The sequence below is a fragment of the Strigops habroptila genome, chromosome 7 (assembly GCF_004027225.2).
Source record: "Strigops habroptila isolate Jane chromosome 7, bStrHab1.2.pri, whole genome shotgun sequence".
NCBI classification, from domain to species: Eukaryota; Metazoa; Chordata; class Aves; order Psittaciformes; family Psittacidae; genus Strigops; species Strigops habroptila.
In genome coordinates this window covers 55,116,697-55,144,130 of record NC_044283.2, presented here as the reverse complement: position 1 = coordinate 55,144,130, position 27,434 = coordinate 55,116,697, and the positions used below count along the sequence as shown (strand labels likewise).

At 43.1% G+C, this 27,434-nt stretch overlaps 1 protein-coding gene across 1 annotated transcript in view; it reads left to right on the top strand.

The window, feature by feature from the left end:
- The window catches only part of ELOVL6 (ELOVL fatty acid elongase 6), an 80,882-nt gene extending 59,600 nt beyond the window's left edge, over positions 1-21,282 (top strand). Inside the window, exons 3-4 of the mRNA XM_030492052.2 lie at positions 13,413-13,564; positions 15,519-21,282. Of these exons, the coding sequence (XP_030347912.1) occupies positions 13,413-13,564; positions 15,519-15,943 (577 nt within the window). The 3' untranslated portion in view covers positions 15,944-21,282. The remainder of the gene's footprint in view (positions 1-13,412; positions 13,565-15,518) is intronic.
- Positions 21,283-27,434: the final 6,152 nt, after the last annotated feature.

Below are 27,434 nucleotides of genomic sequence, written 5' to 3'. Positions count from 1 at the left end.
GAGAATCAGATGGATTTTATTCTGCTGTGGTGTTAATGTGATTAAAATCTCCAGATGACAGTGTCCATTGATCCAGAGCCCGGCAGAGATGTCACTGTTTGGGTATGCTTAATGAGGTCCCTGGAGAAGGAAGGAAATAAGTTGAGTCTGGTTTCTTTCCGGTTTTGTCAATGAAAAGGACAAAGAAGTGGTTTTGGGAGCAAGGTGAGTTGTGAAGAGAAAATCTGCCGATGAGAGGGAAGGGCTGAAGGGAGTGGCCCCACATTGAGGGATTTATTGCCGAGGACTAAAAAAAGACTGGTGCAAGGAGCACAGTATCTGCCCTCACTTGGAAACCACAGAGCAAGCTGTCACTTTAATATACCTCATTTCCCTCCCCCAAATTTATCACATGGGAAACTAATAACCATCCAGGCATGTATGCATATGCTTATGGATATAAACCTGCACAAATGATATATTATTTCTTAGAGCCATGTAAAATATTTGCACAAATTTTAAATCACTCTGAGCTGGCCTGGCTTCAGGTTTTTGGTCCCAACTGAAAAAAATAAACTTGATTTGCATTGAAAAGCCTACTAAAAAGACATCTGGATCAGATACAGTAGAAAGGTCTGAAAGGCAAGGCTTGTGTGTTTGGTTCAGTGGTGGGGGTCTTTTTAGAGATGGAAGGGGAATTCAGTCAAATTTTGCTTTGGGATTTTGATAGGACTGAACCCAAACCTCAAAGTAAGCATGAACTTACGCAAAGAAAAGTCTTCTGCCAAAACGAGTGATAAAAACTGTGAAAATCAGCACTACTTTTGCTGACACATGTGGCACTGAGAGCTAGAGCTCCCCATTATAAAACACTTCTACTACTGCTGACCACCAGGTTTCAGGGTAAGTGAGCACCACACTGAAAAAAGCATGTGTTATTCCTCATCTCCCACTTTTATTACCCTTTTTTTTTTTTTTTCAACAAGAAGAACAAGGAAGGACTTTGTGTGTGAGCTGCAAGACCCATGTGTTCTCTTTCCCAGTCAGGAGATGGGCAGGGGGAGAGGCTGAGGAGAAGCTGGGCAGCAAGATTTTAGAAAAAACGTTTTGCTGTTGGGACTTACTTGTTAAATTCTTGATGGTTTAATGCCCTTGCAGAGATGATAACTGTTTGTGGAAGTATGTTTTGGAGGCACCTAATTCTGTTATTCAGAGCAGTGGATTATATAGAGAGAATATATAGCAAGCATATATAACAGGCATGGTACTTAATACAGTATTCATACGGTTCCTGCTGCATTCTCGACCATAGCCTAAGAGTATTTCCAAGCTTTTAAGTCAGTCCTGGGATTTTCTGTCATCCTCTAAAAGAACCATATCTGAAACAAGATCCAGCAGAGAGATGCAGTCCAGCATCTTAAATTTATTTTCAGTGGCTTCCCAGAGCAGAGTAGCTGCTCAGAGTATGGTGCCACATTTTGAATTCTGTAGTACTAAGGCTGTCTGGAAAGACTCCTGCCTTCTCCAGTCTTTGTTTTCCCTCCTATGATTGAGAGCAATGAAATCATGTCATTAAAAAGAAAAGTGGAGGAGAGGCTGTCTTAGTTGCATCATTCCCCAGTCCAGTTAAACAGCACGACCATGCAACCAGCCAAATTGGCACCACTGGGCAGGCAGCGGGGCAGTGGAGGCAGCAGCCTGCCTCTGGAGTGAGCCGTGGAGTAGTTCCTGTGCAGGAGGACCACTCGGCACAGACAAAGGAGCTCAAAGCAGAGAAGAGCCACAGAGAGTGCACACCACTAGTTATTGCATACATCTCCTTGAAGAAAATGGACATTATCAAATAATGCATTCCCTCAGCCGGAGAAGTAGAATTGCAAATGGGAACTACAGTGTTAGCCATTTCAAGCTTTCAGGGAGTTCAGGAAGCTAAAACCATCTCTAGATCTAAAACAGTTTTGAAAATTGTGCTCTTAATTACAATAGCGCAGTCATAATGAAGGATATAGATACCTTATGGCCTTTCAGACACATGGGCTGAAGAGTTCTGTGTTCTTTTTAAAGGATGAGATTAATATAAGTGCTCTTAAATAACTACTTCGTTAATTTTTGAAAACGTGCTTTTAAAGGGGTTCAGTTACCATAGGGAGAAGATATATCATGGGACCAAGGTGGGTTTTTTCGTATTTTTTTCTTGTTCCTGCCCATTGCAAGAGAATAAATAATGGTCCCAAATAATTTTACCAATAGGCTAGGCCTTAGAGGACACAGGCACAAGGGAGTTACTGTGCTTTGAATTACCTGCTAGCAACTGAATTGTGGTAACTGAGCACATGGTTCTCTAAACGCAGTTACAGAGGGGTGGAATATGGTAGTACAAACCTCTTTCTCTGATTTTACAGTTTTACACTAAAATTTGTATTTACACTAAAATTGGCATAGACAGAATGAGCATGTAAATAGTTACCATGGTTCATCAGCACCAGAGGAGACTCGGTAACATGTTTTCACATCTGTGCCCAAAGTTAGTTTCGTTAGAGGAAAATGCGGGAAAATGGTGGCCAATGTGATTTAGTGTGATTCCCACCCCCCTGCCCCAAGCAAAGTGCAAACAATATAGAGCAGAAAGGAGTTCAGCTGAGGTGCACAGTAATGGCAAGATAGTCCCAAACCCCATACATACAAAAAATGAGCATTGCAGTCTTCTGCAAGACTGACTTTGAAATGGTAAGATTTTTTCATTTTACAGTGACAGTTCAGTGTTCTGGTTTTGTCTGTGGTTGACTCACTGGTTATGTCTTCAGGCTTTTCTTTCACAGACTTTTCTTCATAGACAAAGGGTAAATAGAAGCCTTTTAAAATGAACTTCCCACAGAATCAGTTGCTGCTGAATGGGATTAAACCCTACATTTTTGTAGTTCTATCAACAGAGGGAAATAGTAAAGAAAAACAGGATGTTTTTAAGAATATTGGCATTGAATTTTCCATATCACTAAAGTGGTTTTTGTACCTGCCTATGTTGCAAGGAATTAGGCACCCCCCACCGTGGATTCTGATCCATACCTGATTTTCTTCTGGAGTTCACTGGTGCAAGTAAGAGAATCAGCAGGGAGCATTAATACAAAACAACTACAGTAGAAAGAACAACAGCAAAATTCTCCTTATTAAGGCAGAAGAATCCACATATTTCCTCCTGTGCCAAGGTCAGCTGCAGGGGTCTGGTCCTACGCAAATTCAAGGGGTAGGACAGTGGGGGAGAGATAGAAGCAGGGGTGCTCTTAAAACTCATTCCATAGGTTCACATTCTCTATGGCTTGTGTCCAGCTGTGACAGGCCAAATCCTCCCTGGTATTTGCCTAATATGTCAAGGGAAAACAGAGGGAAAGTCAGAGTCTTGACTGAGTCTGTGTAAGGCACGTCTGGTCTTCTGGCTAGGTCAGGAAGTTTTCAGCTGTTTGTGTTTCTAGGGCAGCTCAGCTTTGTAAACTTGCACTGTATCTGTCTGTGCATTGCTGTATTTTTAGGGCTTGAAAGCATGCTGCCAAAATATCAGATGTGCAGACAATGAAAATGTGATGTTAAGGGAGGTGTAACAGCAGCTTTTATGTCTAAAAACGATTTATCTTTAAAGATACAGGTGTACCTTGGGTAATTAAGATGGAGGGTTTGGGACTTGAAAGTTTAGAGAATAACTTTCAACGTGAAAAGAAAATCTATAGCAGGGCAAAGCACTCTCTGAAGAAAATTCATCCTTACTGGAGTGTATTTACTGTTAATTCCATAATACTGTTTTCACTGATGCCCAGTGAGGTCAGACCTCTTTCTGCTTACCTCAAACAGGCTGCATGGATAGGGCACTGAGCCACAACTCATGACATTGCACGTCATTTCTCTTTCTGGCTCAGGCACAGATTTTTGACAAGACACTTGTTTCAGTTTGCCTCACGTGTCTGTCTTTGAAATGAATCTTATCCTTAGCCACCTTATGAGGCTGTCACAAGAGTAGAGGCCATTAAGGACTTTGAAATACTCACCAATACAATGTTAAGAGCTTTAGAGATGCCAGAACAGACAGAGGAAGTCTGAAGGAAGTTAGGTCTGAACCTGAAGAGACCCCCAGCTTATGAACAGCTTTGTACTTAGCAGTTTCACACAGGGACATCTGACCTAAAGCAGTTGGTGGCCTGAATATTGTTGAGGTATTGGTAATTCTGGGACAGCCCAAGCTAGAGCTGCCAGGTCACTTGGCTGTTGGAAAGCAGGCAAGACCAAAATTCTGGTATGGCAACAGGAAGGTCTGCTCTGAGGAGAGAATGGAGATGTCCTTTTCATCACAAGTGGATTGGATGAGGAGAGAGGCTCTTCTGGGGAGGTACCTGGATCAGTTCTGGGAGGTAAAACAGGGAAGTACTTTACGAGTGTTTTATAAGAACAGTCTTTCTGCAGGATTGGGTCTCCTTCTCTCCATCCCTAACTTTGGCATTGCTTGAAAGCACTTCAGAAATGTTGAGGGATGATGAAACAACAGCCTAATTACATTATTTTCTTCGTCATTTCTTACAAAAATAACAGTTGGGCTAAGTTCATCAGCTGTAATTTGAACAAGTGTCTCTCTAGGATTTCAAGGTAACTCATTATTAAGAAGTCCTCTCTTTTAAATGCTTGTAAAATGCCTCATAAACATTACATTTAGAATTAGAGAGACAAAATCCATCGTCAGTCCTATTCTTTTTCAGACTTTTTTATCACTTAGATGAATACTGTATTGCTTCACTGACCAGGAGACTGATTCATTTATTTTGGAAAATGAAACCCTCAGTTCCACAAACCTAGCAAAATATTTTTAATAACCAGGTGCAGACTTACAAAACTGATTCTTCTAGTCAGTTATCAATATTTACAGATATCTCATATTGGCTGTCCTTGTGTCGCATTGACCATTTAGGAGGATTTCTGTGAGATTAGAGGACATGTCATATTGCACTGACTTAGCTCTCATTAACTCTTTGAGATCAAAATAAGAGCCATTAATGCCATGTAGGTCACTGAACAACAGCCAAATGATCTCTTTCAGTCATTGCCCACATTTCATTTCTACTTAATGATCTGTTTCTTAATGTATGGTTTCTCATTGTACAGTAAAAGTTCCATGATTTTGCAATCGAAGATAAGCCTAAAGCAACCTTATGGTTTCTATACCTGTTTAAATACAAGAAGAACCAGGATTTTATGGAACTGCTTTTGCATACAGTCAAGGCAACCTAGGACAGGAGTCACATCTGAGATAATAGGTAGTCTGTCAATCTTTTATTGAAACTGTATATTAAAATTAATTAATTCCTCCACTCTTTCAGAGAATTTATTCCATCTGGAAAATCCAACTTCGTTTTAGTATTGCAGCATCATGTATTGCACACTGCCCAGTGAAGATAGTGCTGCTCCTCTCTTCCCCCAGCAAAGCTGGCCAGATGTGGGTAAATATGGACTGGGGAAAAAAACCACAGAGTTAAAAGGCGATTCATTTAAATAAAAAAATAAAGAAGAAATCTAGCCAGTCCACAGACACCCAAGAGCAGCTTGGGTATCGGAAAGCAGAGCAAAGCAATTGCGAATTAGGATAAGTTGTGCTGCTCCTTTGCCATGTTCCTGCAATCATCCACCCCCCAGAAAGGGAGGCCCGCAAGACCCACGTTTGCTCTCTGTGATACTCCGTGAGCATGTGCCCGTGTATTTTATTAGCCAGGAAATATATTCCTCATTTGGCCTTTGCTTGCATATGCTGGAAGGTTGGTGTGTGACAGCAGGTCTCGCCAGTCCCCTCCCCATGGAGGAATGAATGTTGTGTCTGTCAGGCAGGCTTTTGGGGTTTTAATTCTTCTCCCAGCCTTGAAACAGTCTGGCATGTCTACACACAAAATGATTTTGGCTCAGTAGGCTTTAAATAAGCACCCAGGCACCAGTAAAAATCAGTACACTATTGGTCCATAATTCTGGTCAGCACAAACCATACCCTAATATGCTTTCCTCATTTGACACCACCCAGATAGCCACTTTAACCTGGATATTCCCTTTCATTTTGGCTCAACTTTAAAAAGAAACTATCGTCACTACGGCCATATCCTGGGAGAACTGGAGAAAATGCAGTTGTTTCATGTATTTTTATTTTTTTTTTTTTACAGATTATGAGGGCAGACTCCCATAGATCTCCTTATTTAGTTAACAAAATTTTGTTTGACAGTCTTCTCTTTTTGGCATAAAGGTTAGCAATTTCTCAGGGTACTCTGCTGCTGCAGTGCCCGAAGCCACCACGAAATGTAAGCACAGATTTTAGGTTGGGAGCAGGCCAACGGTTCATTAAATCTTCCATGTTTCCCACTGGTTTGATAGTATAATCAGCATAGCATTAGCAAAGCAGCAAGCACACTGTGATCTGACTACTTCAGCTGTCTACACAAATAATAGTTCATGTATATCTTATAATACAGCGGTGAATATAGCATGCAGTCGCCATACAAATGCATGTTCTCAGAACTCCTGCCTGTTTGCTAGGTAGGACCTGCCCTTGTGTGCTTCCTCAGTGGAAAGAGCCACTTCTCAGTGCTGGTCTGTCCACTTTATCTGAAGTCACCTAGGAAAAATTAATTCTGTACTAAGCTTGGAAAAAACCCGTCCCTTTGCTGGTTTGCAAGGCAGGCAGCCCCTTCAATGCTTGCATCCTCCGGCGACGCCTGTGTGTCTTTTGAGTCAGCCAAAACTATTGTTTCTTGTCATATGGCCAAAGCAGGGTTTTACAGGAGACAGATAGAAATCTCCTACAAACAGTTTCATTTCCAGCAATGAAATCCACCAGTTTCTTAAGAAAGCTATCACCTAGCCCTGTCCTTGCTGTGTCATCTGCTTGGTGCATGTCATTGATGGACTGGTACTCTGGGACCATGTTTCGTGAGACTGCAGAAGGTAAGAGTGATTTGAAAGAAACTCACTCTTATCAGGTGAAGAAAAGCTCTATAAATACTTCCAGAGAACTGGAAAACAAACCTACCAGTTGTGTTGCAAAATTGCTTTGTTAACAAACATTTTTAGGAATTAATCGAAGAGTACAGGGAGCAAATGGCTGAAAGATGTGAGATGTTCCTTCACATGAAGATGTACCTACCTCAGTACATGCTGCTTGATAATACCAGGAGTTTCTAGGTTTCTTTACAGATTTGGGGGTAACTGCCCTATCAGGGAGTTCACAGCTGTCTGATGAAGGTGGCTTCAGCTGCATTTCAAGAAACTTCATTTAGAGAGTTGTTTCTCTAAGAGCTGTTTTCTCTGTGCTTTTTCCCAGTATCAGTTCATATTTTACATGTTGTCTGTTGCTTGGCTGAGCGCATAAATGTTCTGTTGCCCTTTTACATTAATGCTTTCTCTAGGCATGCTCTTGGACTACCCTGCCGCTCTGACCAGTCAGACTGAGGGGTCACTGTGCATCCTACACTCCTGTGCCGCAGCGTTAGCAGCACAACTTGTTTTATCTTTTCTGAGGACTGCAGGTTTTAATCAGAAGGGCACAGAAAGGCCATTTTATTGTGTTAAACCAGCTCTTCGGCAGCAGAAGTGAAACTTGATATGAGCCCTGAAATGCTCCTGCTCAACAGAACAGAGAGGTGAAGGCGATTTGATTTATCATGAAGGAAGGTGTAGGAAGCTCCGCATTCTTCACCTACTGACCTTTAAACATCTCTTGAATTCAGAGTGCTTCCTCTGTAAAAAAAAACAAACCCAAAACACAACAAAAAACCAACCAAAGAACCTGCTTCCTTTTTTTCCTCACTGTTACGATACAAGCAGGCTGCAGTCTGAGGGCTGTGGCTGCATGTGTAAGGTGATCTTGGCTGCTCTCTCAGGACCACAGTCTGCTCAATGTGGCAAGGAGGACCACATGCTCTCCACCACCTCTCCACCACCTCCTCCACCACGCGGGGCACAGACTCACCTGCTGGGACTCCTGTGAGTCGCCATATAAGCAGGTTGGGGCAGAATTAAGATTTCCTCTTTCCTCCATCCAGGCCTCAGGCTGGGAGCTGGAGCTGGACCCTGTGGGAGCTCTGGCTGGGCCACTGCTGGACTAGCCCAGCACACCCATGGCAGAGGATAGTCTGACGCCTCAGAGACTGGTTAAACCAGCTGGGTGCCTGTGTTTTGGGCCATGTCGAACAGCCTCTGGGCCTGGGTAAGGAGGGCATTGCTTGAAGTCCCTACCAGCTCTTCATTTTGTGCAGCACAGCTGGGTCTTGCTCTCTGTGGGCTCCCTGCTGCTCTCTGCTGGTGCTGTGTATGCAGGATGGCATGCATAAAGATACTCCACTTTTGACATGTAGCTTGTAGCTAGCATATTTTACTTTCACCTTAGCCATAGTCAAGACTTCTATCCCCTTCAATGCCATCTTTGCCTAGTTCTGCAGATTTTCATGGCGTGTTTGGTTAGTTGAAGTTGTTTTGTTAAGACACAAACCAGAGCAGAGAATTTTGGTGCTGTGATTATCACAGCAATAAAATAATTTAGGAAATGTTGCTATATTCTGTGCTGAACTTTTTACTTTTTTAATGTGGAGTTACATTCCCTCTGACTTCTGCAGTGTTGATCCTGGGCTGAGATGTCCAGAGGTGTCGGGAGACAAGTGCAGTGATGGGTCTGCACAGAGGGCTGCTCTAGCAAAAACGGGCATTGTCCTTCTCACTGTGAGGAGGAGCTGAGCCTGCTACGGTGGCAGCTGGGGTTGAACTGCTGCCCTCTCAGGCTTTCAAGAAAGAAGTACCTCACTCCCTCCTGGTAAGTAGGATGGAGGAAACAGAAGAACCTAATAGGCTTTGGCTACTAATGCCTGCTTTACCTTCCCATCAGCTAGCTCCCCAGTCTTCAATTTCCCTCCTTAATGCTGCACCTAACCCATGCATGAGATGTGTTTTAAGGCCCTCTGTGTTAGGTTTGCATGGCAATGTTCTGTTAATGATGGGGATACAGGGGAGGCTTCCATGAGAAGCTGCTGGGAGCTTCCCCTGTGTCTGTTAGAGCCAATGCCAGCCAAGATGGACCCACCACTGTCCCAGACCAAGCCCATCAGTGATGGTGGTGGTGCCTCTGGGCTAACATATTTAAGAAGGGGGGAAGAATCCTGCACAACTGTAGCCAGAGAGAGGAGTGAGAACATGTGGGAGAAGCAGCTCTGCAGACACCAAGGTCAGTGAGGAAGGAGGGGAGGAGGTGCTCCAGGTGCTGGAGCAGAGATTCCCCTGCAGCCCGTGGTGCAGCCCATGGTGAGGCAGGCTGTACCCCTGCAGCCCATGGAGGTCCATGGTGGAGCAGATATACACGTGCAGCCTCTGGAGGACCCCATGCAGGAGCAGGGAGATGCCCAAAGGAGGCTGTGACCCTGTGGGAAGCCCCCGATGGAGCAGGCTCCTGGCAGGACCTGTGGCCCCATGGAGAGAGAAGCCCATGCTGGGACAGGGGAAGAGTGTGAGGAGTCCTCCCTCTGACAGGAAGGAGAGGCAGAGACAATGTGTGATGAACTGACCATCAACCCCCATTCCCTTTCCCCCTGTGCTGCTGGTGGGGAGGAGGTAGAGAATTTGGGAGTAAAGTTGAGCCTGGGAAGAAGGGAGGGGTTGAGGGAAGGTGTTTAAAGATTTAGTTTTTATTTCTCATTATCTTCTGATTTGATTGGTAATAAATTAAACTAATCTCCCCAAGTTGAGTCTGTTTCACCCGTGACAGTAATTGTCCCTGCCCTTACCTTGACCTGCAAGCCTTTTGTTATATTTTCTTGCCCCTGTCCAGCTGAGGAAGGGAGTGATAGAGTGGCTTTGGTGGACACCTGGTGTCCAGCCAGGGTCAACCCGCCACAGCCTCAATTGTAAACAGGTTGGTGAGGGAAAAGTATTACTTTTTATTTTACTCATGGGTACGTTTTGATCATATTATGGGTAGTAAAATACCAATTGGGCGTTTGTTAATCTACCAGAGAAGTCACTGCCTGAAGGGAGGAGAATGTAGGACATTTTGAGTCTGAATAGATGAGAAAGCTGCATTAGCTGGTGCAGTTCATTTCTAATCAGTCTCTCTAGTTGCAAAAGGCTGTAATTGTACAGTAATTTACTGCTACCTTATTTCTAACATCCCTGCAGATGATTCCCACCAGACGGACTGCTTTGGTAAGCAGTTCATTTCAATACCTCACAAAAGCTACATCACAGAGCAGGGCGAGGACAAAATGAAGCAGAAGAGATTTACTGAGCAAGCAGTGTCATCGCTCTGCTGCACATCATGTCTTTGCAAGATAGAAATTTGTTGGTTGATCTTACCTTACAGAACAAACAAGATTAAGTGGCAGAGGCACAAAAAGCAGTCCTGGCTGTCTGGGTCCAAGGCACATTTGCAGGCGTGCATTAGATCTTTTTCTGTCTCCAGTGGCGTGTGCTTGTTGGCAAGGTAGTGTTTTGGCATGCAGCACTTCTCATAAATAGCTACCTGCTCATGGCATCTATTTAGATAATTGAATCAGTTTGCCATCCCCCTTACTTGTGAAGCCTTCCCTTGTGAATTATTTGAAAATGTAACTTGGTTTTTACTGATTAAAAATTCGGATTACTCTGACTCACACCATGTAGAGCAGTAGCTGGAGTCACTTCTTCTGGAGTCATGGAACTAGAGGAAGCCACCGTCCTGCGTAATTACAGGAAAGTAAGTGTGGGAGTGTGAGTGCGTGCATGCACTCCAAGGAGAGCTCTGCAGTAGCTGCTAAACAGAAAGTCAGGAAGAATTAATTACATTGGTATAATCTCAAGGACAGCAAAGTGAAACTCTGTAATCCCCACAGGGCAAATACTCTTTTGCTCGGTTATCAGTCTGGATTAAATCCCTGGGTTTCCATACTCAATCACTTGTGGTTAAGTCAACATTTGCGTGTTTTTCAAACAAGCAGTCTTCTCATCTGAGTTTGTGTTCATGGCACAAAATTCTCTTTGGTTTTAAAACTTTAATAATGAATGATGTTTTAGAAAAGCAATACAGTTTCTGTACGAGGAAAGCCATATTTCTTGCAGCTATTTGATTTCATAATTTAGAATTTCCTTTTTTCCCCCACTTTAATGTCGGAACTGAGGTATTTGCTAATTGGGGAACCAGTGTATCATTAGATATTCTTACTGATCTTCCTCCACCCAGTTTTTGCCACCACCCAAAACATCAGAGCAAGCAGCAGCCTGCCCTGGCTAGCTTGAGGAGTTCACTGCCTCAGGAAGTGATCAGATCACATCTCTGTCAGGATCTCCTCTCTTCTTGGGAATGAGAAATGTAACTCCTAAGAAAAAAAAAAAAAAAGGCATGTGTTAAGCACCAAAGAGAAGACACAGAATGAGTTACACCTCATTTCAAAACTCCTCCTGCAGGCTTTGGCATTCTCTGCCAAGTTAAAAGGACCTATCTCCAAAGACATGAGAAGAGTGTGCTGAGAGAGCCTACACAGAAAGCGTGCACTATATATTGCGTAGTTGATAAGAATACTATACTTTTTTGCATGCAGGCGTGAATGAATGTGAGAGACTGCAACAACCATCTTGCCTAAGCCTGGGAACATGTGCATTGCTTTGGGCTGTGCTAATGGGAAACCCAGACTCGGCTAAATTCCTTCAGTACACCAATAGCACAGCAGTATGGTTTTTTATTTGCACATAGCACAAGAGGACTCATCTGGCAATAGAGACCATGAGCAACTAACTACCACTATGCAAATAGCAGATAATGCTAGTAGCTTCTTAAGTGCTTACTGTAGTCTGAATTTCCTGATGGCACAGTGAAATCTCAGACATTGAAACATAATGGTGCGGGAGTCAGGATGTTACACGGCTCCATCTGACAGAGCCTGAAGAGCACCATGCAGCATGGTACTACGCCACTTGGTTGAGGAGTGCTGTGGACAGCGGAGAGCAAGGTACATTGCTCCTTAGCAGCAGGCGGGTTTGACTGGGTATATCAGTGCTGCAGATTTGGAAAGCTAATTACTTTGTGCAAAAAAATACATAAACGTAAGTCAACAGCTTTTATGCTCAGCAGGCTTACTTAAACCATCTACTCTGACCAAGTGCCATAAGAAATGCCACAGACTCACTTTTTGAGTCTGCCTTGATAATTTTAAAACATGTTTTTAAAAGCATACTGACTTCTCAAAACAAGAATGAGTAACAGATAATCTGTAACTTAAGGCAAACTGTTCCTTATTTCACACGCTTTGCATAAATAGTAGCTTGCATTGCCCACATGCGTCTACACATCAGTTTTAGGTGGCTTGATTTGCTTGCTGCCATGTGATAGTCACGATAGACACCAAGGCAGAGCAGGAACCAGAGGATTCATGAGTAGGACAAGGCCACAAAGAAGTTAAAGGGGAGATAAGATCAAGCAGGGTAGTGGCAAAGGGATGTATGATGTAGGCATAAAGTAAGATATACTCAACCCCAAAGGAGATTGGGTCTGTCTTTGCTCCATTTTTCTGAAAGCTGCTTGTTTCACCCACTATTCATCAACTTTTGGAGGGCCAACAAGCGACAATAGTAGACAATGGGCAAGCATGTCCTTGCTCTAAAACAGTGAGGCAATTCCTTCTGCAGAGCTCCTCGCTGCTGAGACAGAAGCCTTTGTTCTTTACATCAGCTGGATGTCTTTTGTTATCTGAACCTGTCTCCTCTTTGATTGCACTAATTAATACCATTGCAATCTCTTGATGTTTCTCATTTACAGAACACTGTTACCTTACACCTCACTTTGATGAGGTGTGGGTGAATCTGCTGTTTACGACTCAATTCAACTGGTCGATTTCTCTGTTAGCAGTGACCTGTTAAGAGATGAAGGTAGCACGTGATCCAAAACACCAGCCCTGACTGACACCCACCATCAAAATCTCTGCACCCTACCTGGGTTTTTCTGTGCTCAGAGCTCCTGTGAGTGTAAAGAGTACAAAGCAAGACAAGAGAAAACGCTGAGGAAATCAGAAGAGGGACTCGGTCCTGATTATGTTCATAACAGCTCTTTATCAGCTCACTTTTTGTAGTCTCCCAGCTGCCAGCATTAAAACTCTGCATGTTGTTTTCAGCTGAAGTAGGTGTCTCTCATGACTCCTGAAAAGTGAAGCATCATTCCTGTAGTAATGAAATAAAAAACACTGACATTACCATTCCAGACTTTCATCAGATGATATAGCTGCAGTCCAGTTTACAAATCTGAGTTCAGAATAACTCCCTAGAAGCCAGCAGAGTTTCTCCAGCATCAGGCTCTCTCAAACTTATTATTTCAGCACATTTCAGCCTTTTTCTCATAATGATTTGAAGTGATAACATGTAGATTTCAAGTGTCCACTCAACTTTCTTAATTTTCTCTTTTTGTTTTGAAGTATATTCGGTGCTGTTCGAACTGGTGCTTATATGCTGTACATTTTGATGACCAAAGGCCTGAAGCAGTCAGTGTGTGATCAGAGTTTTTACATTGGACCTGTCAGCAAATTCTGGGCATATGCATTTGTGCTAAGCAAAGCACCCGAACTAGGTAAGTACCCTTTCTCCCTTTCTCTCACTATGCATATTTAAAGCAGAAATGTCTGTGCAGGAAGCACAAGAAGGGTCTCAGTGTTGTCAAAATCTTGTTTTAGTCTTACAAAAACTGAGCAAACAAAACCAACCCCAAACTCTGTATGTTCTAATCTCTTGACTGAAGTTAGAGCAATGTGCAGTTGAAAAAGCCCATTCCCAGCCAAGGAATAAAATGCAGTGATTATACACAATAAGGCAGTGAAGAGCTAAGAGCCTCTTCCTCAGCTAGTCGTAGGCAAATCTGAGCAGCATAATTGGCAGTCGCTCACCCCGTGGGTACAGAAGTGAAGGGTGGGCAACAGCACCTGTGTCAGGAAGAAGCTTTGAGTCAGGTTCTGCCTCCATTATGCAGCATTTATCCTTAAACACACATGGAGGCGTACAATTATGAACAGTAATGTGCTTCCTCCCTAAACACTGAAAGCTGTGGCTGTCTGCTTCCTCCAAATAGAAACCAATTTCCTTTAATATCCCTTGCTTTTCCAGTCCTGATTCTTATAAACTCCTGTCTCTCCAGCTTTTTTTTTTTTTTTTAAGGATACTCACAATATACATGCCAAAGCCAACTTAATAGGAAGTCTGCTTATGTTCTCATCTCATGGCTTATTAGTGTTAGAAAGGATTGTTTTAATGGGAAGGAGGAGCCATCAATTTAGCAGCCCTTCAGCTTTCGTTTTGGAGGATGCCCTTATTAAACCTCAAAGGGCTGTGGCACTGTGTTCAGGAGTACAGCAAAAACAGGTCTTTACCTTTCAGCAGAGAATTTGATTCAGCAAATTACAAGGACAGCAATACATCAGCATAAAAACTGGAGAGAGACAAGACACTATTTGCCTTGCTGTGTCAGATTCTCTTGGTATCATGCTCTTTAAATTACTGCAAAAGCACAGAAATTTAGTTGTTAAAACTGGAAAACATCAGCTAGAACTGCACAGCACCAATAAATTGAATATATGATTATTTATTAAAATGTGAGTCAACATCTTGCAGCTAATGAAGTAAACAGTAACATTATATATTATTACTGTCCTTGTGCAGACAGTGCCGGTTTGGTTCCACCCATCACTAATATTCATTACATGGATTTCCCGGAACAGATATATGTAGAAATAAGTTTCCAGATTCAAATCTCAGGGATCTTTGTGGAAACCCTGTGTCTATAACAATAGAAAACAAGCAGCATACGTATATACATATATCTACTTGAGATGCTCAGTGCAACAATGAGAACCAGAAGGAAGGAAAAAGCAGGAATGAAGAATAAAATTTACTTTTCTACAGTATCAGCATGAATTTGCAGAAAAGGATGTACATTTCAACATAAACCAAATTCTTTTCTAGAAGCATTTTTTTCTGGTAATTGCATACCTTTTGGTATTGTAGGTTGCATATGCAATAGTTTTTTGCATAGTAGCTCAAAAAGCTTTACTGAGTTTAACTGGGTTCGGTTTGCAGGTAGGTATATGAACCGGAGGACACTGTGCTGCTTCCTCTTCAGGTTTTCTGCTCTCTGTTGAGCTGTGTTTCTCTTCTAGTCACAGTATCTAATGGACAATCTCACAGTCAGGGATGATACAAGTACATCCACCTGCCTCACCTCAGACTTCGACAGATGACGTTTGCAGCAAAGTGCTACTAAGTAAACCTATGGCGTTTTCAAATGGGTTATTCACACAGGAAAATGTGGATATTTTGGTTTTCTGAAGACTGCATAGAGATTAGGAGCCAAGCTAGCTCTCGAACCAGACAGGCTCTCAGATCTAGAGGTGAGATGGTGGCTCCAAAATAGTGTGTACTCCAGCAATAGCAAAAGGAATAGAGCACTGCAGTAATTGCAGGATTGTTCGATATGTTTCTCATTCCCTTCCCTCTTTTTTTTTTTCCTTTCTTTTTTTTGTGTTTTGTTACAGGCGACACAATATTCATTATTCTTAGGAAACAGAAGCTCATCTTCTTACACTGGTACCATCACATTACTGTGTTACTTTATTCTTGGTATTCCTACAAGGACATGGTGGCTGGCGGTGGCTGGTTCATGACCATGAACTATGGAGTACACGCCGTTATGTACTCTTACTATGCCTTGCGGGCTGCTGGCTTCAGAGTCTCACGCAAGTTTGCCATGTTCATCACCTTGTCGCAGATCACTCAGATGTTGATCGGTTGTGTGATCAATTACCTGGTCTTCTCCTGGATGCAGCATGGCCAGTGCCATTCCCACGTGCAGAACATCATCTGGTCCTCTCTCATGTACCTCAGCTACTTTGTGCTCTTCTGCCATTTTTTCTTTGAGGCCTATATCGGCAAAACCAGAAAAGAAAGGAAGGTTGACTAGTGGTAGCAACGAGAAGCCATAGCTCAGGGTCATCAAGAAAAACAAAATTATAAGAAAAGAAAATGGCACAAGGAAACACATATATGTATGGTGCAGCTAAAACTTGGCAGCTTAGGGAAAGTTAGCTTGGTTTAACCCAGTAAGTTTATGATCCTATCATGGTGAGAACTCACTGAATTCTACTCTATCTCAAAGGACTGCTGGTGAAAGACAACTTCCTTCTTGTACCTGTCTGCTCTAGAAAAGAAAGGAGAAAAGAAAGAAGAGAGAAAAAAAAAAAAAAAGAAAAAAGGAAAGAAAAGAAAAGAAAGAAGAGAAGACAAAAGAAATAATGTTGAGGGGGAAAAAAGAACATTAAATAAGCAGTGTGTTTCCCCAGGGTGGAGGAAAGACTTTTATTAAAAAAAGTTTCTAAATCCTTTCTCATATTTTTTCAGCATTAAACTTGAACAAAACAAAGCAGAGAGGTTACAAAAAGAAAAACAAATCTGTCTGTGATAACAGTACAATTGCAGAATTAGAATATTTTCCATATAGGGTTGATACCTTTAGCCAAAATGAAACCCAAAAGGATGTTTCCTGTACGGAAGGTGGCTGAACTCCACTCTGTGGTCATGTATGGAAAAGAGAAGAGATTGATTTCTCCGCTATGTACTCCACCAGGGGAGCAGATCTGGGATGCAGAGTCACCTCCCTCAGAAGGCAGAAAGGAGCAGTACTTTACAAGAGTTTAATGTGAAAAGATGCACTGTTGCAATACATATCTCAGAGAGTGCGTTTTCCAAGTGCATTTTTCACTTAAAAACAAGGAGTTTTTACAGCAGGATAAGTCATAGAGGGTTAAATCAATCAATATTTGCTAAATTACCAGGGGCTAATAGCAGAGGGATGTGCTGGAAGGAGAGGGAGGCAACTTTCCTCATGTGATTTTTAGGAATTATCTGTTAATCTCAATTTAACCCGCAGCAACACTGAATTAAATGGGGGAAATTGGAAGAAATCCTAGTTAGCGGGAAGAGAGTGATGTATCTGCCCACTGTTTTCAGAACAATGCCCTGTGGTACGATACGGATTCTGTATTTTTGTGGACACAAGGATACCTGTCTGGGTGGGAAGAGATGGCAGGACTGTGCGACATTGGGAAACACTGTGCTTCTGCATCTGCCTCCTGGGCAGTGCAAAGATGTTCAAAGTGCCCTCCTCTGGTCATGTGGAGATACTACTACAAAACATACTTGGAATAGGGTTTTCTTGAGATTTGTATGGAGAAAAAAAATAGTCTAAACAGAGTAATTTTGCTGCAACAGCTTAACTCTAAAGTCCAGAGAGAATTACCCTTCATTAAGTATATCTCTCTGCAGAATCTGTACTGTAACATCAGACTGACCACTTTAGAAGACGTTCTTTCTTCTCTGAAGTCAGCTACAGATATAAGGAGAAACGTATTTCACTCTGAACCTTAGAGAGTTAGTTGAGAACAGCCATATTCTTTCAAAGACAAGTAGATTGCATTATCTGTGATATTCCAGTCCTTAAAAAGCCAAATAAAATGTGTAAAAATTCCTAGTATTTCAAAGACGCAAGTATGTAAACTTGATGTTAAATGTGTTAACGTAGTATTCTAAATTGTATCAGTTAGGTAGTTTAACTAAACAATTAGAAGAACTAGATCAACAAAATAGGGACTGCTGTTCTGCATAGAGTATACACACACCTATAACTACACACCCATATACACATTCTGTGAATTGTCAACAAGAAAAAAAAGCCCAGTGGCAGAGAATCACATTTCCTGGCTAATGCAAAAGATTGTCATTATCTTTCTTGCTTTAATTTGAGATTGTACAGTACAAAGGTTTTTTTTTTTCAATTATGATTTTTAGCTTTAATTGTGCTGTCATTCATGAAACAGAGCTGCTTTAGTATCCTGTTAAGAGATGATAAGGGCTTTTGGTGTCTCATTATATACAAAAGAAAAACAAATAAAGCTACATTCCATGTTATGTGAATGGTCTTACAAATCAAAAAGCCTTTGCAGGCTAAAATCATAACTATAACAAGCAGAAAATGAGTTTACATTTGTGTTATTTAAGTTATTGATGTGCTGATGTTATTTTATGGTACACAACAAATAGCAAAATGTGATATGCAGTAACGAAGCTATGATACTCGTTAATAGGACTACTGTATACGTGGAAATATTAGACAAAACCAATTAAATGTGCAAACCATTTTGTTATACAGCTTGGGAGTAGATAATTATAATGCTGAATAAGCCTTTTTCCTCATGCTTAATTTTGCTCTGGCTAAGAAGCAGGTTAAGAAGACCAGTTGAGAGTAGAAAAGGCAAAATTAAAATCGACTGCAATTAGATGAGAAGTGTTAGTAGAAGCTCACCATCGTGCCATTTGACCCTCAGTCCTGTGTGTCTTAGGTCTCTTAAATAAAGCAAGAGGGGTTGGAAGTGGTCCGGTGTCTGGAGCTGAAGTTGGAGCAGAAATCTTGGACCTTGTGAAGTCAGTGGAGATTTTGCTCTGCTGTGAACAGAGCCTCTGTGTCTGACTGCCTTTACCTGAGCAGGGGGGAAGCAACTGCACACATCTCAGGCTAATTTGAGGCTTGTGGCTAATGACTTAAAGCCCCCTAAACTTTATCAATACAAAGTGACACCACAGCAAGGTAAGGACTCCTTGCTCCCAAGTTTAACACAGGCAGAAAACAGGGTGGATTGCAACCAACCTGCCATGTTTAGTATATTGTTTTCCTTAGTTGCATAAGAGAAAAAACACACCTGTGCATTCTGGATGGCAATTCTGGCAATGCCGATACTCAGCAGAGCAAGGATTACACCCACTCTTACCCCATCCTCCCAAAGCCCTTGCAGGCACCATTGCACTGTTCCCAGTGCCTGCTCCATGACATGCCCAGCACCCTACCAGCTAGGGCCAGGCAGGCACCAGCCACCTTCCTTATTGCCTGGGAAGTGGCTCCTGTGCAGAATCCAGCCCAAGTGGCCTCCTCAAGATGCAGTGCAGGTGTATCCCTGGCATGCAGAGGGAAATTGGCACTGAATTCAGTGGATGTCGTGGCAGGTGACTAGGCTACAGGCAGGCATATGTGTAGGGAAGGGGCAGCAAGGTCAGACTCACAAGGGACAGTGGTAAATTAGGGTACAGTTATTGTCACACTGCCACTTGCTTAAGGAGATGACATGTCACACATGCGTTTACACAGGTCGTATAGCCCTACTATACCACTGGGCTTTTCCTCTGAGGTTTTCCACTGGAGTGGTAACTGGCATTAAAGAAATTGAGGAGAAAACAAAAAACAACTTAAACTGATTTTCTTCTTTTTTCTTCCTAAAACATGCACACATGATATTTAGACATCACATTTAACCCACTTACATGTACTTAAATACTGAGCCAGTCAACCCTAATGTAATGACACCTCAACAATACCCCAGCTGTTCCAACCTACGAGTCACAAGATATCAACACAGCTACTTGGGTCCTATTTATTTCCCCTGCTTTGAGCATTGGGGTCACACTTTCAAATTTTTCTGTCCACTACCACCCTTTTTTTCCTATATTATTTTAAATAAAGCTGTAATTCTGTTGCATTCACACACACTATGGGGAATTCAAACTTTATATAGACTACCAAGCATTACGGGACTTGTGACAACTATTACAGATGCTGGAAATGCTGTTATGGCATTCACTTTTAAAGTCAGGAGAGTTACACTGGTGATAAGGCCAGTCTGCCACGGCCAAAGTCTGTTTTATATTTTGACACGTTAATCCAATGTACTGAAATAAAACCAGAAAGGTTGGTGTGGATTTACACTTAGGCAGCTGTGAACAGAATTTTGCTCTTCCTAAACGCTACTTGTGTGTAGTAGATGCTCCAAGGAAAATATTTTCAGCTAGTTAGTTGAAGAGCAAAAACTTGGGTAATTCTGCAGGCTCTTTAAAATTGTGCCTGTGACGAAAAGGAAACCCCTTGTGCTTACAGACCTTCTGTAACTTGGAGTCAGAAATTATGTATGTCTGGGCTCACTGATAACACCCAACTAAGAGCAGCTGGCTCCAAAAGAGACCTATTGCCAGAATCTCACAGTAAACTAATATCAGCTTTTACTTACAAGATAAGGGCCAAAGCGTGCAAGAGGAATCACTGAAAAGGGCCAAGCTGGGTAGTAGTAATAAAGTATTGAGCACAAACTGCAGGAGAGACAAGGAGAGAGAAGCCCTATTACAAATCCCAGGAGAAGGTATTACCAGGCTGAATGCTGACTCCTTCCCAAGATGAGGAAAGGCAAGGCGGGAGGAGGGTGGGCTCCACAGTTCCAGGTGCCCAGAACAGGGTGGCTGGTGGAGTGAGACTTGCATGAAGGGGTCCCTCCTGCGGGAGTGAGACAGCAGCCTTTGTAAGCAGTGCCAGATACAACATATTAGTGCAGTAGTATCTCTAGTAGTTGTAGTCTATCCTGTACTTCAGAACTGGTAACAGGAATATAACTTGTTTATATACAAATCATAAATACAGACATACTTTAAGTTGTAAAAATGGCCTTGATCAAAGAAGAAATCAAAACAAATTGCAGACCATTCCACTCACACAAGTTAAGGACTTGGTGCAATGCCTGCTGAAAGTGAGATTGTTGGTGAGATGCCCAGTGACTTCACCAAGCTTTGCTTCAGCGCGCTGCAGCCTAGGTTCAGAGGGTGATGCGAGACCTAAATCCCCTTGTTTATTTAGTGGTGACATGAACCACTTAGGGCATCACTCAGGCCCTGACTGGCATCTTTAGTCATATTTTCTAGCCCAGCATCAATGAGCCCTCTGAAAGGGAAGATTTACAACTCCAAATTGTCGGTTAGTTTCTACTGTTTTGTTTCAATACATTTTCCATTCCATGTATTTTATGAGAAGCAAGTTGAAGGACAAATCCTCATCCTGCTATCGTAAAGGCCCCATTGTGGTCAGGGCAACTACGCACGGGCACGGAAACCTTTTGCTTACAGCGGTAAAGGCAGGATCAGTGCCTTGTTACAGACTTAATTTCTAGCAGAGCAAACACTACAGGGTAGGATTTGATTTCTTAAATTAAACCAAATGTACCTACACAAATAAGATCTGCACAAGAACTCAACAGCTGCGGGGAACCAGGGCCTTCCCCAGCTCATCATAAAGCTCAATGAAATGCTGCATGAAGTGGGGTTAGAGTGTATTCCCCAATGGGTATGAAATAATACTCCCCTGAAACAGTGACCTTCCTGAGAAGTCTCACTTCTATCCAGTCCTGGACAGCTTCAAGCAGGCCTGTCTGCTGGGAAAAAACCAGCTCTGATTGACTTATCTGCTTTCTCAAAAGAGCCACTACATGCTTGAGGCTTTTGGGAGCCTTAAAGCTGAAGCTAGATTTATATTCAGAATTAAAAACAACCTTAAATATGTGTACAATAACTAGGAGAGAGTAGTATGAGAAATATCTTTATTTTACCATTTTCAAATGGCTATTTCACTACATAAAAGGAAGTTTTTATTTTTATTTTTTTGGGGTATGTTGATATTCCGAAATAAAATTTTAACTTTTGGTTCAAAATAAAATCTGTCTCTGTGTTTTATTAATTAACATCCATTTTGTTCTCTATACCAACACCAAGTCCAGCTGTTGAAAAAGTGAAGTGGTTCTCCAGCTATGAGACTACAGCGCAGCTACTCTGTCTTTCAATTCCCAGCAAATCTCTGTCTTTTGTGTACCACATATAGAAACATTATATGGTTTTTGCTTTGTATGTATGTTTACACATGCATCTGTATATTATGCACTCATATCACACAGATTATCAGTGCTTGAATACCCTGTTTCTGCATGCTTACACTTTGGAAATCCGAGTGTCTGCATCTCAGGTAAGAAAGAAAATCCCCTTCCATCACGATATGTTCTGAGCAGGGGGACTCTGCAAGCACAGCAGCGCTTGCCAGCGAGCCCAGCCAGCACTGACGCAGCTCCCGATGGCACTGTCTGCTCTGCAACGTTTTTGCACCAGCCTTTTTCTGAACAATCATTTGTCCTTTGTTCCCTGAACATCACTTTTACTTGTCCCCCTGCCTGCAGCACAACTCGTGCAGACAAACACCCATGCTAAATGGTGGGCACAGCCATCACCGCTCTGCACAGGAAGAGCATTTCATGGCTTGTTTTCCTCTTAATATTTTGTAGTCAAACAAAATCAGTCTATAAAAGAAAACAAAAGCTTTGTTATACCATATACAGAAATCAATAAGGTGACTTGCATCTATTGTAGAACTAACCAAAGACTGAGGCAGGACCCAAAGTGTAAATATTTGGGCTGCAGCATATCCGTGCTGAAACCCCACCACTCTCCCTCCCCATGGAAAGGTTTCCAGCCCTACAACAGGTTTCTGAGCAAAGGCAGCATGAGCTGGAGGTGGAGGGACGAGGGTAAAGCAGAGTGAGGTGCCCAAGATGGGAATGCATGGAGCTGTGAGAGACCCTGATCTACCTGAGGAGTGGTTTGGGAACTGGCCCAAGGACCAGCCTGGAAGTGGAGCAGCAAGAAGAGGGAACTGGATATACGGACAAGGATGTGCTGCCTACCATCTTCAATGTTATCACAAGGAGAGTGGAAGAGCAAATGTGGCAAAGCAGAGGGGAATTTCCAAGGTAGGTAGCAGCTCTGCTGTTGGGAAGAACTCTTAACAATAATTGGGGAGAGAAAAAATAGGATTTTTTCACGCTTCTGGTGGAAAGTACATTTTCTTGGCTCCACTACCCACCTCTCTGTGCTTCTGACAGCTACCAGTGACCCAGGTTGGATTACAGCTGTAATTGAGGTAGGAGCAGAGATTAAGCATGTAAATCCTTCTTTCATTAAGATTCTGTGGAAAACAAAGGGGTACAGCTTTAGTGGATGTACTACACACTGTGCCAGTACTTTTGGCAAGGCTGTGGGTAGGGAGGGTCATTCTGCCCAAGCAGAAATGAGCTCTCCTTTCTAGTTTCCTCTGTCAAGATGCCATGACTTGCAGCGACTCTGTGCTGAAAGTCCCAACCAGAATTGGTCATCGTGACATCCCGCCAAACGTGGGCTGCCACTTACCCAGAAAGATGATATTGGGACAAAAGAAATTGTGTCATGCTTGTCCTTTAGCACTGTGTGGTCAGGCAGGTAGCCATCACCACATGACTACAGCAGAGCTCTGTTTGTTGCCATCCTGGCAAGAAGAAAAACTTTCTGGCCCAAAATAGATGAATGGCCAGGCATGAATGATAGAAGCTTGCATGATCCCATGCAAGAGCCCAGCCACAGAGTGGGGGACGTAGGGCTGTAGCTGCTGCTCTCCTACGTGCTTGTCTTGGGACAGCAGCACAGCCTTACCTTCAGCTATACTTTGTCCTTCATGCATAGTGTTTGCCTCAAAACCAAAGTGTTTCACAAAGCTGACAGTCCATGCAAGCAAACACGGATTTCACAGTAATGCTGGGCTTAGTCAAGGAGTTTCTTCAGGCTTTGCCACATCACTTAATGTGAAAGTGCTGAATAAACATTCTTTGTCCATTCTCCTCCAAGCAGCTTCGTGCCTTCTGTGCTCACGCAAAGTGATGTGCCCACAAAATCCCTTCTGGATTTGACACCTTCTAGCCCTTTGGAGGTCTAAGGGCATAGCAGGGAGCAAACTCTTTGCTGCTGCTCTGTCACCAGCTCACCAGAGAAGGCTTAAAAGGAATTACGTACATCTTTCACAAAAAAGAAGTAGGCTGCGCTGCCTTCCAGTAGGCCTTCCAGTATCTGAAGGGGGCCTATAAGGATGCTGGGGAGGGACTCTTCATTAGGGACTATAGTGGTAGGACAAGGGGTAACAGCTTCAAACTTAAACAGGGGAAGTTTAGACTAGATACAAGGAAGAAGTTCTTTACTGTGAGGGTGGTGAGGCACTGGAATGGGTTGCCCAAGGAAGTTGCGAATGCTCCATCCCCGGTTGGTGCTCAAGGCCAGGCTGGACAGAGCCTTGGGTGACATGGTTTAGTGCAAGGCGTCCCTGCCCATGGCAGGGGGGTTGGAACTAGCTGATCTTAAGGTCCTTTCCAACCCTTACTATTCTATGATTCTATGATTCTGTGATTACTGATCTGGGGAAGACAGGTGAAGCCAGATGAACTCTGCTGTGCACAGTGCTCTGTCTTGCCTCTCATCTACACTGATCTTCAGCTTTCCTTTCTGCTCTACACAATGAGCCTAAAGACAGCCCCGGGCCCTGCTGCTTCAAGGATTGTGGCTGTCTGCCTGTTCAGCCTAGGCTTAGCTCCATGGCTTTGCTCAACAGATTTGTCCTTGTTCCTGAGCTGCCCTGGGCTAGCTGCGAAGGAGGACTTTTCCATCCATCCGTAAGAGCACTGGCTTCAGACCTCACCCAGCTACCGCCAGCTGCAGTTCCTGAAATTGCATTTGCAATTCATTGCCTGAATCCTTTTTGCCACTGTGTTCACTGTAATTCTTCATGTCCCAGCAGTGCACCCAGTGCTTCTGGCACTCCCATGGGGCCGATGATGAAGAAAATTGCACTAAGCTTCTCCGCGTGCTATTTTGCACCTCTAATAGGAATGAAATTTCAGAGCGTGGTGTCACCTTTTCAGATCATGCTTAGGGATGCTAATGCAACAACTCACCATTAATAGAGATACTGCATTTCCATGCAGAATTATTGATGAAGTCCCAGCACTTGTCAGTTGCAGTGTCAAATGGTTGAAAATTTAGTTTTGCCTGTTAAAAATGAGCCATGTGGTTTCTTGTGTATTTTACATCTTACTCATCTAAGCATAGAAATAGTAGTAGGTGAAGTTACAATAAAGCTGATAAAGTAATAGAAAATATAATTTTTGGAATGTATTATATAGAATAATCTATTTTTGCTAAAAGAACCTTAAAGGTCACACATAAAGGAGTTTTTGGGTCAGTATTTTTACTCAGCCAGTATGATGCTGGCATTTACACCCAAATGATGGCACTGGAACTACTGAGGGCGTTTAAATCCTTTTTCCCCAAGTATTCATTAGACAGACAGCTAAATATGGTTGAGAAAGACTTTGCTGTTCCCCTCTCTTGCTTTCTCACTAAAGCTTTTCTTACAACATGGCTTTATCTATATAAGATAAACTAAGCACACGTAGGCTGACAACCATTCAGGGTATCTGTCTGTAAGATGGGTAAGGTCACAGCTGTTTGGGGGAGTGCTGTTTCCTTGGGAACATTTATTTTGTTGTGTAACAGAGGCTAGGTGTAGGGACATAAAAGCAGTTCAGGCCTGTTATCACTTAATAGGGTTATGCATCTTATGAATGCAACTCTGCCATTTCGGAGTTTAATTCACAGCTACTGGTCCCTGAAGAGTTTTAGGCTGGAAGGACATTACATCACTTCAAGTATAGCTCATGAAACTGTTGCTTCAGGCAGAGCTTTTGCAAGCCCCAGGTATACATCACCTCATCTGCCCCACATCTGGCAACCAGCATGATGCAAGTGTGGAACCTGGAGCCACTCACAAAAGCTAGAGAGAGTGTGTCTGCAGGAGATGTGTGGGTCTGCCCCCCCAGTTGTGAGAAGTACCCAACCCACGGGGTCTCTGGCCCTGTCTGTGGTCAGCAACTCCCTGCAGTGGGGCACACAGGTGCTCCCAGGGAGCCTGGAGAAGACCTAGCCATCCTTGGCCAGTGGGCTGACCATGAGGTGTGCTCCGGGGGTGCTGGTGATGGAATTCTGCCCCTCGGCTTGCTGCATGCAGCTGGTTATTTCGATTGGCAGGAGAGGACCTTGACCCACCCATGCAGAGTGACTGGAGCTATTAGATGCAACTCGAGTGTGTGGCTGCTGATGCTGGTAGTATGTTGAGGGTAGCATAGATGGTTTTATTCTTCACAGGGCTTATTTAAAACAGAAAAGGAGGGTATGTACAGGCAACTTGGCTTCTCAGAAACATCTGCTGTTTTCAGCTGATGGGCATTCAAGAGAAAACTGGGAAAACTACAAAGAGTCCAGCCTAAGGTCTTGGTTCAAGCTGAGCTCCTCCATGAACTTCCACCCCACTTTCCACTACTGCAGCCAGCCTTGTCAATACAAAACCATCCAGTGCAATACATCTTGTGAGGACAAAAAATCATGTGAGTTAAACATTTCTAAGTATAACTACACTCAGGGAAAAAACTTCCAGAGTATCTGCTCCTATGCAATGTATGTCTCCTCAAGAAGACATCTTTGAGCTGATATTTTCTCTCCTTGATCCTAGACTCATTCGAATTAAATCAAGCAAAACCTGTTCCTTCAAGCAAAAAAAGAGCATAAGAAATGAGATGTGGCAGTTGGCCAGGATCCTTGCATGCGGTGTGTAATATTGGTGGCTTGTATGGATTTGCAGGCAGAGGCTGGGAACACCTGGCTTGCTCAGTGTGAGTGAATCAGATAGATAGAAATCCCTTGTTAGACAACTGCGAAGGACTCACACAGTCTTGGCACTGAGTTTTAAACTGGGTTTAAAACACTGCTTTATCCCCTGCAGCTGTAAGCAGCTTCAGCCTCCCTTTGCTAAATTGCTCATCCCTGCTGTTGTAGGTGGGCAACTCTAGCACTCAGAGGCTGCTTGCTTCTTGCACTGCCTTGAGAAAGTATTACTTGCTCCCTGCTGTGCAACCTCAAGATATGACCTGTCTCTGTGCATCGGTGAGAGAGGCAAAGGGCATTCAAAGGGCTTTGCTCTAAGCAGAAATGATTGGTTTGTAGCAGGGAAGGAAGTGGCTGCAGTGTTAAAGCCCTGTGCTGTACTGGAGAGCAGTGGGAGTGCTCGTGGCAGGTCCTGTGTGCTGCTATGGGCTCCAAGCCACATACTTGAAACAGCACAGCTCAGAGAAAGAAAGCTTGGCAAGGAAATGCTGCTCGGGAGCCTCTGAAACAAAGATGTATCTGTTTCCTAGCGTCATACGACACCATAGGGAGGATCTAGTGAAGGAGCTGTCAAACTCAACGAGGCAAGAAAATGTCTCCCCTTCCATGTCCCTCAGTAGAGCAATGCTAATGAGCTTGAGGGTCTTCCTCTGGGAAATAAAAGCATTAAATTGCTGAAAAAATTAAACTTCAGGTGCAAAGTAGAAAAAAAAAAGTTGTTGGTATTTGGAAGAGAACAAGCAAGCTGCCATCATTACCCCAACAGTCTTTGTTTCACATGCTGCAGCAGGTCCAATACTGTGTGCTGGTACAGCCAGAGCTGCCCGGGAAAGCTGAGCAGTGCCTCTGCTGGGCTCCCCAGCTGCCTGGGGCTGCTGCCCACTGGGGACTGCCAGCATGGAGCTGTTTTCTTCAAAGGTAACAACTGAGTTTGTTCTTAAACCCAGGAGGTTTTTAAAGGAACATATAACCTTCATTTTGAATGATGGCTCGCTGCTTGAGAGTACCCTACGCAAACTGAATTT